We start from the raw sequence: 13,682 nt of genomic DNA, 5'->3' as shown, positions 1-13,682 counted from the left end.
GACGACTTGACAAGGAGGGTAGAAGCTTCCAAATTAATGCTTTTTATTATTATCATTATCTTATCTAGGAAGTGTTTTTATGCAGGATACCTACCTTGCTAAACTAGATAAGGAAACTGTTTCCATTCTAGTTGTTTATCAACGCTCTTACCTTGATCTTCTCTTGTACGTTCATCTTCTTGGCAGACATATGGTTGACCACGGATAGCACAGAGGTAGCACGCTGTGCTGCTAACTCGATGTTATTCATCCGAAGATAGCGGTTCATCTCCCCGTTAGCGCCAACTGCAGCGTCCAGCGTTTGCAGAGACAACTCCGGCTCAATCACCTGTCAATCATGCACAAACCTAGCCAATGAGCACTGTGCACTTTACAAATTTAAAATCAAGTTGCGTATTATACATAAATGTGCATTGTATAGGAGTAAAAACGATATCCGGGTTGTTAACTCGGTGTTGAATCATACATTATTCATTATATCGTTTCATTTAAACTTTTCTTCGGATGTCTTTTCTTACGGATGCCAGGGCCGTAGTAGATTGGGACGGGCACGATACAAAGACAGCGGGCACAGCCACGCCCATACTGGTCATTTCCTTATAAATAAATATTATAAAATACTGGCCCTTTCCCTGTTACGGCCCAAGATGCCACCAACCCCCTAAAGCTAATCTATCGTGGAAGATGAGCTTAAAATATGTTTTCTTATCAAAGAACGTATTCGTACCTTAACACTCATACCCACGATGACCGCTGAACCGATTGAGTCTGCGACCTGTACCAGAATGTCGAGGTTGAAATCGCGTCTTTTGTCTCCTACCGGAAGTCGAGCTTTTGGTGCTTTTGTCACACCGGAACTAAACACCATCTCAACGCCATCACTCGTGTTGTATAAAAACCTGTAGGTCAGCGGCTGATCCTCATCTTGCCAGCCGCCACATACAAACTGGAACTCGGTCTCCCAAGCTAGACCCTGACTTTTGTCCACCGCACAAGTGCCACCACTGGGAGGACTGTTCGTTATAAATCGATAACTCGTCCTTTCGATTACGCCATTCGGTGCTCGTGCTGTGAGTTCGAGTACGTACGAAGTATTTCCGTGTAGAGTGTTTTCGCGTGTGACGAGGTTGGGAGAGTTCATATAAGTGAAGATTTTGCGCTCTAGATCAGTCAGTCGCTGCCATTTTTGTGTTGTAGAGTTGATAAGGTAAAGGTTCCACTCGTAGCTGAAGATATCATTACAGAGTAAACCAGCACACCGCATCTCCACGATAAACCTGTGCGCAGGGATGACGTGGTACTCACAATTCTGCAAACAGCTGAAGAAAAAAAAGATTAGCATTAGATGTTAGATGGCATAACTAAAATAAAAACATACAAGTTTAAGTCAGGTTAACTTACTTAAGTGATATGTCAATCTCCTTCATCACCTTGACAACCTGGTACGCCCACGTTGATCTCGACCCCTTCTTAACAACCAGTGCGATGACGTAATCGACATTTCCAATCATCCTATCAACATCAAGCTCAAGGACGTCATTTCCTTTAGCGCTAGATTCCAATCTTCCAACTCCAGTTCCATAACAGCCGCCGAAGTCCTGGGACGAGGATGAAGGCCTGACGACCGGAAGTGACGTCACATTACTGGGAAATGTCTCGTTCTCTCGTCTGCATAGCCACTCGAACTGCATCTCAGAGTGGTTTCCTTGGCCGACATCCGGGTCATAGGAAAATGAGCCTGAAAGTCTTAGTAATTCTCCTCTTCCCTTGAATGCTTGCTCAGAGCCCGAAATATTAGCGACTAGTGGTGTCTTAGTAATTTCTAAGAACCCGTAATCGTTCACGCTTGTTCCCTCTATCTTATTTACTTCTGCTGCTATTTTAACATAATACAATCCGTAGGGTAAGGTATTAGCTGGAATCCGATAAAAGAAGTCAGAATATTTGCGTCCCTCAGTAAAAAGTGTTTTGATGAAGTTTCCGGAAGACTCTATTGAGTACATGCTTATGTTGTAGCTCAGCGATGAAGAAAAATGACAGTTTAATGCGAAACCGATGTGAAGTTCCAAGTCTTGGGCCGCTCCCCTTTGAAAGGGTGTTAGTATGTCTTTTGGTAAAGCAATTGTGATATTTGGGGGGTTGCAGGATTCTGCGGCTGTAATACAGAGAAAAATAGTGTAACTATACCATTTTTTTAAAACATATACTGAGAAATGTAAAATGGCACATTATATCCAATATGCACGTGATGTCATTGTACATGGTGGTGGTCAGTGTATGATTGCACACGGTGGTCAGTTTAAGATTGCACATAGTGGTCAGTTTATGGTTGCACATGGTGGCCAGTGTGTGATTGCACACAGTGGTCAGTGTATGGTCGCACATGGTGGTCAGTGTGTGATTGCACATGGTGGTTAGTGTGTGATTGCACATGGTGGTCAGTGTGTGGTTGTACATGGTGGTCGGTTTATGGTTGCATATGGTGGTCAGTGTGTGATTGCACATGGTGGTCAGTGTGTGGTTGTACATGGTGTTCAGTGTGTGATTGCACATGGTGGTCAGTGTGTGGTTGTACATGGTGGTCAGTGTGTGATTGCACATGGTTGTCAGTATGTGATTGCACATGGTGGTCAGTGTGTGATTGCACATGGTGGTCAGTGTATGAATGTACATGGTGGTGGTCAGTTTATGGTTGCACATGGTAGTAAATTTATGGTTGCACATGGTGGTCAGTTTATGATTGCACATGGTGGTCAGTGTATGATTGCACATGGTGGTCAGTGTGTGGTTGTACATGGTGTTCAGTGTATGATTGTACATGGTGGTATGTGTAATTGCACATGGTGGTCAGTGTATGATTGCACATTGTGGTCAGTTTATGGTTGCACATGGTGGTCGGTTTATGGTTGCACTTGGTGGTCAGTGTATGATTGCACATGGTGTTCAATTTATGGTTGCACATGGTAGTAAATTTATGGTTGCACATGCTGGTCAGTTTATGATTGCACATGGTGGTCAGTGTATGATTGCACATGGTGGTCAGTGTGTAGTTTGTACAGGGTGATCAGTGTGTGGTTGTACATGGTGGTCAGTGTATGATTGCACATTGTGGTCAGTGTATGATTGCACATGGTGGTCAGTATATGATTGTACATGGTGGTCAGTGTGTGATTCCACATGGTAGTCAATGTATGGTTTAAAATAGAAAAGTATAATGAATAATCTATTGTCCTAGTTTGTTTTGGTAGTATGGGAACTTGTGGAGCCCCGAATGTTCCATCTTGTTATGTCCCTTGAGCTTTGCTCGATGACAAAGAAATATATTGTGTATGCATATGGTGATCTGGGCGTTATAGCACGTGTTACACTTAATGCTGTATGTTTTTGCCATGACATTCACTTTGTGAATGCCCTTGATGGTTAAGTATGTCATTGTATAATTGATCATGGTGAGACTTGGTTGATTAGGAAGATTATTCTTACCTCTATTTTCATATTTGAAAAAGTCATACGCAAATATGTTGTGACCGTTGATAACACCTTTTCTAATGGCACGGGCGATTGAATCTGTGCTGTTCTTTAAGCAGCTGATCAAAACTTCAACAACAACGCCATTGACATCCACAGGGCTATCAAGCGAGAACAATGGCAAAACTGCATCACATGAGATGTCCTCGCACGCAAGATTCAGATAGTCAATTAGAAAGTTGTAGCTAGAGAAACTTCTTACCATGGCCTTGGTTAAAAAATCGATAGCACTCACCTGAATTTCCTTATGTCTGTGAAATTAAAGCCATAGTGCTGCCTGACCATCAGAGTGACCTTGAAGAAAGGGAGGCATGAACTAATTAATATATAATATCATACAACATGATGTTACACAAGCAATGTTTTTTTAGTTTATAAGGACATCGCCTATTTACAGATCAGCTGGTAAATAATGCGATGAAAGTATCGATTCTCTATGTGTTTGTGAGTGTTTTTTCTCGATGTGCGTGTATTTCGAATGCTCTTACTTCATTGTTGACAAGCTGTGCCTCCTGTTGGTAAACTGACGAACTCTCGTTCAAGTAACTTGTGCTGAACGTTTTAGATTCAAGTCTTAGCCAGATCGCAACGAAGAATCCTAGCTCTGGAATGCAAACAAATTGATCGAAAGGATTATACTGTGCTTAGTGTACTCTTCAATGTCTTCAACACTAGTTTCCCATAACCTAAAACCTAAGTGAGGCAATCCTCTTAATTTGTCATTTTTTCAATCAGTCTTCCATCACGTTTTGAAATAGTAATAACGACCCATACCCTCAGAGTAATTGAAGGCAACAATTACGTGATTGGACTTGCGGACTCGAGTTCCCAAATAGAGTCCTACACACTATACAATATTTGCAACAAAATGAAATTAACAAAAAAAAAAAAAACACTCCAAAAGTGAAATGTCTAGCAATAGTTTATTCTACAGGTCTGCAGTGCGAGCACACGGTTTTCCATGACCGCACCCGGTCAGAGTGATTGTTTAAAGGCAGAAATGCCTTGATGATGATGTATTCACCTTCCTCACACGTGGGTCCGCCAAAGCCTCTTGCGCAGGTACACGTAAAGCTATCAACGCCGTCTATGCAGCGGCCTCCGTGCATACAGGGGTTGCTTTGGCACTCGTTGATATCTGAAATTAATAAATTCATGCTATGCAACTTTATCACAAAAAAATAGAACTAATTGATATAAATTTCAGGTGATGCTTAGACGTAGAAATGCACGTTAACATATATAACAAACAAGGAAATGTTCATGACGAGTTCAGTTTTACTAAGTTTACAGAGAATGTAAAATGCAGCCTTCCTTGTGAAACTTTGAAGACTGCCTTTCAATATATTGAGGTGTCCGTAGCATGAGCTTCCACTGTATTTGCTTTTATTTATGATTCATAATACAGGCCCGTACCCAGGATTGGCTAAGGGGGGGAGGGGGGAGAGGGGGTGTGCAGTCATAGGTATTATATGGAAAAATCACAGTATTTGAGGTTTCCTTAATACGAAATGACCACTTTTTGGCGTACGCGCTTTTTATACATAAGCTCGGACATATATAATACATAAGCTTACTTCTCCCGCAGTCAGTTCCTTCATATCCCGCTGTACAATTGCAGTGAAACTCGCTCACTCCGTCTATACACGTGCCTCCGTTCAGACATGGCGAACTCGCACAGTCGTCGATATCTGAATGACATAGTTACATATAGCTTATTAGACCGGCCTTAGGATAAGCATAGGGAACCCTCATGTACGGTTTGGATAAAGTTTGAATTGAGCTTGCCGTGTTGTTGATTCGAGGTAAGTTTATCAACATCGCAAGGCTCAGACGCAAGTCAACCTTCATTTAAACCTTGGAGGCAGTTCCTGTACAGGACCCGAAATGATCCCAGGACCCGAAACGATCCCAGGCCCCGAAACGATCCCCAAAAGTACCCCAACTGATCCCGGGACCCGAAACGATCCCCAAGAGTCCCCGAAATAAACCCCAAGGAATTACAGTAATGGACAACTAAAGGAATGTGTAAGGATTGGCTTTAAGTTTTAAAAACATATGAAACATTTAGCTTTGTTTGTGTTATTAAAAGGTAATTTACACTAACTAAAACTATAGTATTAAGATTTTTATATACGACTGCGGGGGAAATACAGTGGTTGAGTCAGAAATTGGGGTCAACTAACAATTCCTGTGATAGTAATTTGAGGAGCCCGGCGTGGATAAATCATTTTTACATAACAAGCCATAAAAGAAAGTCTTTACAGATGGGACATGCTGCTTTACATAGGAAGCGAAATGTTTTAAAGTTATTTTTGGCATGTTTGTTTTCGGTGAATGAAAGACCTATCATATCACGAGATCATGCCGGGGTGTACGCACGACTACATGAGGAAATTCAAAACTCACATAATATTGCTTTCACATCCTCTTAATATTTTGCATCGGTAGTAGAAGGGTTGTTCGAGTGTATTACTCAGTGTGCTTTTGTCATTCCATCTTCTCGGCCAAACCGGCTGCCTAAAATGTGTCGGTAAATATTCGCTCGTGTGAACAAGGATTTCGTGGTGAAATGTTTGGTTGTCAGATGAATATTAATTTTTAGGGGTGATGTTTACCGGAAATGAGATTTATAGTGTCGGAGTCATGTGTCGGAACCGCAAAATGTTAAGAGTGTGATGGAAGGTCAAAAGTATGGTTGATCTGAGCAAAGCTGCGCTATGTTTATGCTATATTCCTTTCAGTAGCAAGTTAAAGTTGTGTATTTGTTTTGGAATCTGTTTATGGGTTTAACGCCGGGCAATGTAATAAATAGAAGTATTGCGTTGGAATTAAATATTTTTAAGTCACGTTGTTTAGAAATCGAGTCGCTGTTAACCCTTTATTATGCTGAAAGAATTGAAAGTATTTCTTCTGCTTTCCCTTTGTCCATTACCGCAATTCCTTGGGGTTGATTTCGGGGACTCCTCGGTATCGTTTCGGGTCCGAGGATCAGTTGGGGTACTTTTGGGGATCATTTCGGGTCCTGGGATCGTTTCGGGTCCTGGGATCATTTCCGGTCCTGTACAGTTCCTCCACGGTTTGAGAGAGGGCGTTGGCTTAGAGAAGTTCGTTAGATTGATTGACTCTCTTCAACCGATTGTGAGGTGGTGGCTCCAGGGAGGGTCTCAATAGGACTACTCTTGGCAAACCCCTTTGGTATGTTTACATTAATTGAGCCGCACTTTGAATCCTGGATATTCACCACAGTTGTGCTTGTACTTACTGTATTGGCAGTTTGTCCCATTGAACCCTTTTATGCAATCGCAGCGATAGCTTGCCACGAGGTCAACACATGTTCCACCGTTCAGACACGGGGTGCTAAGACATTCATATCCATCTGAAAATATAAACCACGGTTAGAGAAGAATCATCGATTGCGTGTTTGGCCTTTGCGCTATAGTATTTGCATAAATGCTAATGGCCTCTCGAAATAATCAATGTTCTTTAAACTGTTTCGTGAAGTTAGCGTGTTGCAATAGGTAAGAGGCTTAAATACAGTGTGTCTTGAAATGCAGGGACCTAAGACACTTACCGTCTAGAATGTAGACACCCATTTAAAGCTTATCCTATACCTGGCACACAGCTATATAGCTCTATCCTTAAGGTAAAGTTATCCCATACCTAGCACACAGCCATATAGCTATATCCTTTTTTAGGTTAAGATTATCCCATACTTGGCACACAGCTATATAGCTCTATCCTTAAAGTAAAGCTTATCCCATACCTGGCACACAGCCATATAGCTTTATCCTTAAGGTAAAGCTTATCCCATACCTGGCACACAGCCATATAGCTCTACCCTTAAGGAAAAGCTTATCCCATACCTGCCACACAGCCATATAGCTCTACCCTTAAGGAAAAGCTTATTCCTTACCTGCCACACAGCCATATAGCTCTACCCTTAAGGAAAAGCTTATTCCTTACCTGCCACACAGCCATATAGCTCTATCCTAATGGCGAAGTTCGTCTCGTATTGGATGGGCATCAGATGCACACTCGTGACCTTGGCGGGGATGGGGATGTCGTTGTACACGACTGTGTTACTGTCATTGTTGGCTGAAAACATCTAAATAGAACAGAAAGGGTTTGTACGTGGCCCGAATCTTTTAATACTGCTTCACGTTTCGTTAGAAACGTTTAGAAGATTCCGGCCTTCCCACATTAATGTGTGCTTCCTGAAAAGATCTACAACTCATGATAAACCTCTTCCTCCCCCCACAAGCCCCCCCCCCCCCCCCCCCCCTCCTCATGTTCCGGAATTCCCCAGAATCGCCCTGAATGGCCAAAATAAAGTGCTTGTACGAAAGGCAAAACCGGCCTAACTGGTGCCCCCTGTACTGCACTATTTACTATACCTTGGCAGTAGTACTATCCTTGTTGCTCTTAAAGAATGACGTATTGGATCCTTCAGAGTAACCCAGCCAGAACAGCTTAACCCACTCCTTGACGGCCACGATGCCATACCCCTGTGTCGCTATGCCCGTGATGATATAGGGCTTGAGAAAGCGTACGCCTAGATAGGTCTGAGGGATGGCTTTGTTTGCCCGGTAGCCGCCAGGGTGGTTGAGTCTAGCTCGTCCAGGGCCGTACGCCGTTCTGTTGTTGTTGTACGACGATGCCGCTGAGAGTTGGGCGTCGGTGATGTCCCCGCTCTGCATCCCAAGTGGCTTACGGCAGTCTGACACAGAGAGAACATTAGAGAACTTACACCTATTTCAAGTGAGGCACTAGAGAATCTATGTATCGTTGCCCGCTGTGGTTAATGGGCAACGCCTGCTGCTTTGCTGCAGATGGGGGGAGGCATTGGCTAAGTACTCTAAGACGATAAGACGACGACCAAGCTCGCTTAATGGGGGAGGAAGAGCTCGACATTGGCAAAGTACTCTAAGCCGACAAGACGACGACCAAGCTCGCCTAATGGGGGAGGGAAAGCTCGACATTTGCTATGTACTCTAAGCCGATAAGACGACGACCAAGCTCGCCTAATGGGGGAGAGAGAGCTCTACATTGGCTAAGTACTCTAAGCCGATAAGACGACGACCAAGCTCGCCTAATGGGGGAGAGAGAGCTCGACATTGGCTAAGTACTCTAAGCCGATACGACGACGACCAAGCTCGCCTAATTGGGGAGAGAGAGCTCGACATTTGCTAAAAACTCCAAGCCGATAAGACGACGACCAAGCTCGCCTAATGGGGGAGGGAAAGCTCGACATTGGCTAAGTACTTTAAGCCGATAAGACGACGACCAAGCTCACCTAATGGGGGGAGGGAAAGCCCGACATTGGCTAAGTACTCTAAGCCGATAAGACGACGACCAAGCTCGCCTAATGGGGGGAGGGAAAGCTCGACATTGGCTAAGTACACTAAGCTGATAAACGACGACCAAGCTCGCCTAAGGGGGGGAGGGAAAGCTCGACATTGGCTAAGTACACTAAGCCGATAAGACGACGACCAAGCTCGCCTAATGGGGGAGGAAGAGCTCGACATTGGCTAAGTACTCTAAGCCGATAAGACGACGACCAAGCTCGCCTAATGGGGGAGAGAGAGCTCGACATTGGCTAAGTACTCTAAGCCGATAAGACGACGACCAAGCTCGCCTATGTCTATCGTCTTCCATTCGTTGAGGTGCACCCTTTATGCCATAGTAAAGTAACCGTAGCCATCGTTTCCCCCTCCTTTTCTTGCTGTCAATCAAATAATCCACGATTTCTAAGGTCCCTTAGCAATAATTTTATTCTCGAAAAATTGTGTCATCTTGTTTGAAGGGGTTATTTTCTATTACGTTTATAATGTCAAAAGCCACCTCAATACACCATAATCTTGAGCACCAAAAAAAAAGACATTTCTGATCAGTTGATCATTTTAGCTACGTAAAGCGAAATACAGCAAGAAGCTCTGAGTGCCGAAAGGTTGCGAATTTTTATTTAAAAATGCACTGATAGCTGTGACATTTGTTGGTTATCACTGAAGTGAGTCAATCAAATTTTTTTTTTCTTATTTCAATACGGATTCAAAAGAAACTATTAGATACCATTTTTGTCAAACTTTGGACCTGATGTAACTTTTTATTTACTTTTAGTTCTGTAAACCTTGGCAAACTTGATGTGACGTCATGGAAAAGTCGTCCAAACAATGTTATCAAAGAAGATAACAAGGTAAAAAATTTGGCGTAACATATTAAGTGCCACTGATAACAAACTGTTAAGGTTATATAAAAAAAAAAAAGGATAATTTAACAGCGGCAGCAATGATAACACTCAAAGGCCTAAAGGCCATGTGAATTCCTTTTGTGTACTTACACAAGAAAATAAAACTACTCAACTCGTAGTCAGACGTGCTATACATTTCTAGTTTGACGGCCTGTGTGTGATTTTTTTAAGTATAGTAAGCATTAACAAAGTTTTACCTTAGGTCAGTTTAATTTTAAAACAAGAAAGTTTAAAACATGGTTAACAAGTAAATGAACTTACCGTGCCAGCCTTGAGGGTTTACAAGAGAAGCGAGGCAAAGGATAACTAACGCGTTCAAAAGCAGCCAACTAGATCCCATCTCTAACTTCTACTTTCCCGAAGTCGAGAATTCTTGTACAAACTCGCGAACTCACATCTTTAAGTCTCAGTCATTCACGAGGAACTTTTAAACCATTAAACTAAACTCAAAAGCTGCGAGGGAACGCATATATTAGTGGACTTGACCTTTTTCTTTGAGTAAACAAACGTCCAGAGTTTCACTGGGTAACAAATCCAAACGTAAACATTGTCTGTCATTCGAGATCAACCAACGACGTCTTCACTTATTTCGTGCCATAGGTTTGCGTAGAAGAAGACTCCAAACGAACAAGAGGTCATGTTTGCCTAGTAAACTCCTCTGTGATGTTGTCCCACTAATGGAGTCTATGTCACGTAGAAAAGCTGACTGATATTATTTATCCTAGATTCTTTTTACTTTTATCTCTTGAATCGTGATGATTTTGAATGCCCTCGGCGCAATATTCATACACACATCGCCGGTCACATCGCCGCGTTATAAAGTATGATAAGATGGGTGAAAGTTCCACTGTCCCTTTATTAGTCTAGAAAATTTAATTAAGTTCCAAAAAATGTACCTTTCACCATTAGCACAGTATCTTTTGGTATTACAAATGGGGTCACAAAAGGGGACTCCAAAATGAAAACGATAATATATGAATGGACAATATTCATAGCTTTTTTCGTTGCTTGCAACCGTGTAGGGTAGAGAGGTGAGGACGAGAAAGCTACCCAAGGACAGACAATAATTTTGTTTAGTGTTAGTCAATTTCCAGGAAAGGAAGGAACAGAACCACAAGTACTGAAACCACATCTTTGTACACCATCCTTTGAAAGCTGCTGCTAAGCATTTTTGGTCATTCCTAGCAGAATCTTCAGTCAGACTCTTCAGTCAAGTCATTGTTCATTGTGTACAATAAACTTTCTTTAACTAATAACCATGGAAGGTGGACTTTCTTTAACGAAAATAACCTACAATCTACCATAAACACCATAGTGATTATCGTACGATTGTGAACCAGACGATCGTCTAGAAGACGTGCATTAAAGCATTATTGGTGCATTATTGGTATACGAATACAAGCAAAGTGAAGGATGATGGGTATCGTGAACACAAGCAAAGCGCGTGGAGGATTCTGGGTATCATGATACAAGCAAAGCGCGTGGAGGACTCTGGGTATCCCAATACAAGCAAAGTGGAGGAGTATGAGTATAGCGCGCGGAAGATGCTCTTTCTAGGACCATGAACATGCTTTAGGACCATGAACATGTTTTAAAAGTCGCTTGGGTTGCTATTTACTAACACGCCCGCAATGAACAGCGAATGCCCCTTAGGTGTAGAGTGGTATTGTGACATGTCCTTTTGTCATCTCGGGCAATTTTTCCATTGAAGGAGTGAACTATTCTGGTTTATGTAGTTCATGGGATTGCAGATAATGTTGCCTCAGGGAGCAAACGCAAGCAATGCTGACAGGGTATTTTAGCGGCCTGATTGATAAATACTTAGAGGGGGTCAAAAACGCAGCGCAGTTTATAAATATGTACCCAGCAGTCTAAGGTAAAATAAGGCAAAGCAGAGCGAAATCCCTAAAGGATGCCTGTGTGCGCGCGTATCCGGTCTCCACTCCTACGCGCCTCTCAGAGACTGAGTTCTAGTACGTGAGGCATGGTCTTTAAAGAATGAGTGTTCCGTGTGTCGACTGGTGTGCGAGGTCAGACCGCCACAGGGTGAGCTGTCGTTGCGTGAGGATCTCAGATCAATAACGACTTTATGTAAGATGTATCGTAAACACGAAAGTCTATCGATGCGCGTCTATAACACCCAGAGCCAGGGTATAATGGCCCGACCAAGTGGGTCTTTAACTGGTTAATTAAGCCTTGCGCATCCCCAGGGCAAGGTAAATACTTCATTAAGCCTCTAAAATCTCAATAACAGGCTAATTGATAAATGAGAGTGCGCGTCATATCACCACTTTGGTGTTATTGGGATATAAAATCTATTTTTCATCATAACAGGAAATTGGGACGAGTTATGATTATTACGATTATGCTATTGTGTCTTTTACGTATTCTTGTATTAATAAAAACATTGCAATACGTGTGCTTCTTACTGGGATCTAGAAATCTCGATTAATCCGTTTCTTGGGTAAGCATGATTTAACAATGAATGCATCGCGGTTGATGACGTTATTGAAGGATGGGTGTTTTTAAGAGAAGAAGGAAAGTCGATGAAAAAGTTCATGTCCTGATTTAGTAAACAACCCTCGGAAACCACACCACATTTATAAACACTATGTTTTTTCTATCAGTGTAGCAACTCCAAAATAATGTCCCATAATGTCGACCTTTAATTAGTTTCTGAGTTAGCGAATAAAGCTAATGAAATATGCTAAATTACCCTTAATATTCATGAGGATATAGATATTTCTTGTTTCAGTTTCGATTTATTATTACATGTCACTAAGAAATTAAATTTTTCAATTTAAACATTCTAATGGGGATTTCATCGCGTCAGTGTTTATCACGCGAAACCAAATTGACTTGTCACTCGCTAAATTATGACTTAAAATGTAAGAGATACGATATTTTGTGAACTAACCTCTCTGGCCGTTGCCAGTGAAGACTCCAAAACTGAAGAGATACGCCAAGAGAAACAGCCTCCAATATCTCCATCGAATCATCATTCCTTAAGAGCTCGGCGGCCCAAAGTCAATCTTTCTTCGCTGCTTTATTGCCATTTGATGAGCTCCTATGATGCGTATAAAGAGGGAGGGTTCAGAGGTCGTATATCTAGCAAACTCTATTTTCCTTCAAGACATACTGGTGTTCCCGTCAATCATATGATGTTGCGTCTCAGATTTGAAAGAAAACCAGAGCTGAAGTCTATTTTCCGGAACTGCGATTGTTAGATTGTACTAAATCCGGAGATTACTAAAGAAACCGCTAAGAGGTCTACGTGAAGGGCTAAGTTAAAAAAAGCACGAAATGTATTTTCAAAAGAATAGTCACAGATGACTTCCTTTTTTTACGTGACACAGTAATTTGAAGTTGGCGATTTTTGAACGCTGTGCGGGCTATCCCACAACTATGGAACACGCTTTATAGCGGGGCCAACTCACGGCTGCGAATGAGATTCGCCAAGTTCTTTCGCCTGCGCGTAACAGGCGCAAGGGGCTGGGGAGGAAGACTGGGGAGAGTTGGAGCGTGCGCGAGGAAGACAAGGCGAACAGGAGAGAGACAGATAGCAGAGCTCCTTTCCTTTCACGGCCTTTTTTATTTTAGCCCCGCGCTCTCTATCGTTCCTCCCCAGCGTTTCCTATTCCGTTTGCGCTTGCTACACAGGCTACAAATTACCTGGCGGCTGTTTTGTTTTGCAGCCTAAATAAGCATAATCACATGGCTTTGACTATGTCTCTGTATCAGATACTTGAGGAATTTTAGCTGCGACGGGTCTATCTAAAGAAAAACAGTTGCTCGTTTGTGTGGAAAATTCGTGAGAAAGCGTTGCTTTATCGGTCAAAATCAGCTACGATTGCGTTTATCTAGCGCCTTAATTTCAAAAGTCACAGCTCTGTGTTACCTTTTA

The 13,682-nt window shown here is 42.4% G+C and overlaps 1 protein-coding gene across 5 annotated transcripts in view; it reads right to left on the bottom strand.

The window, feature by feature from the left end:
* Positions 1 to 13,682, bottom strand: part of LOC5509709 (polycystic kidney disease protein 1-like 2) — a 29,958-nt gene that overhangs the window by 11,419 nt on the left and 4,857 nt on the right. For 3 of the 5 annotated variants that reach the window (XM_048730195.1, XM_048730194.1, XM_048730196.1), the window contains 12 exons: positions 12,696 to 12,845; positions 7,926 to 8,248; positions 7,495 to 7,636; positions 6,794 to 6,907; positions 5,106 to 5,219; positions 4,553 to 4,666; positions 4,017 to 4,132; positions 3,764 to 3,822; positions 3,484 to 3,629; positions 1,402 to 2,155; positions 728 to 1,319; positions 152 to 328 (listed from right to left, as the gene is read on the bottom strand). In XM_048730195.1, the coding sequence (XP_048586152.1) occupies positions 152 to 328; positions 728 to 1,319; positions 1,402 to 2,155; positions 3,484 to 3,629; positions 3,764 to 3,822; positions 4,017 to 4,132; positions 4,553 to 4,666; positions 5,106 to 5,219; positions 6,794 to 6,907; positions 7,495 to 7,636; positions 7,926 to 8,248; positions 12,696 to 12,780 (2,736 nt within the window). In that variant the 5' untranslated portion in view covers positions 12,781 to 12,845. Of the gene's footprint in view, positions 1 to 151; positions 329 to 727; positions 1,320 to 1,401; positions 2,156 to 3,483; positions 3,630 to 3,763; positions 3,823 to 4,016; positions 4,133 to 4,552; positions 4,667 to 5,105; positions 5,220 to 6,793; positions 6,908 to 7,494; positions 7,637 to 7,925; positions 8,249 to 10,039; positions 10,179 to 12,695; positions 12,846 to 13,450; positions 13,549 to 13,682 lie in introns of those variants that run through there. The other 2 variants (XM_048730197.1, XM_048730198.1) reach the window with 2 other exon arrangements.

The sequence above is a fragment of the Nematostella vectensis genome, chromosome 7 (genome assembly GCF_932526225.1).
Source record: "Nematostella vectensis chromosome 7, jaNemVect1.1, whole genome shotgun sequence".
Lineage (NCBI taxonomy): Eukaryota > Metazoa > Cnidaria > Anthozoa > Actiniaria > Edwardsiidae > Nematostella > Nematostella vectensis.
The sequence above is the reverse complement of the archived record's forward strand: the minus strand, read 5'-3'. Positions and strand labels throughout refer to the sequence as shown.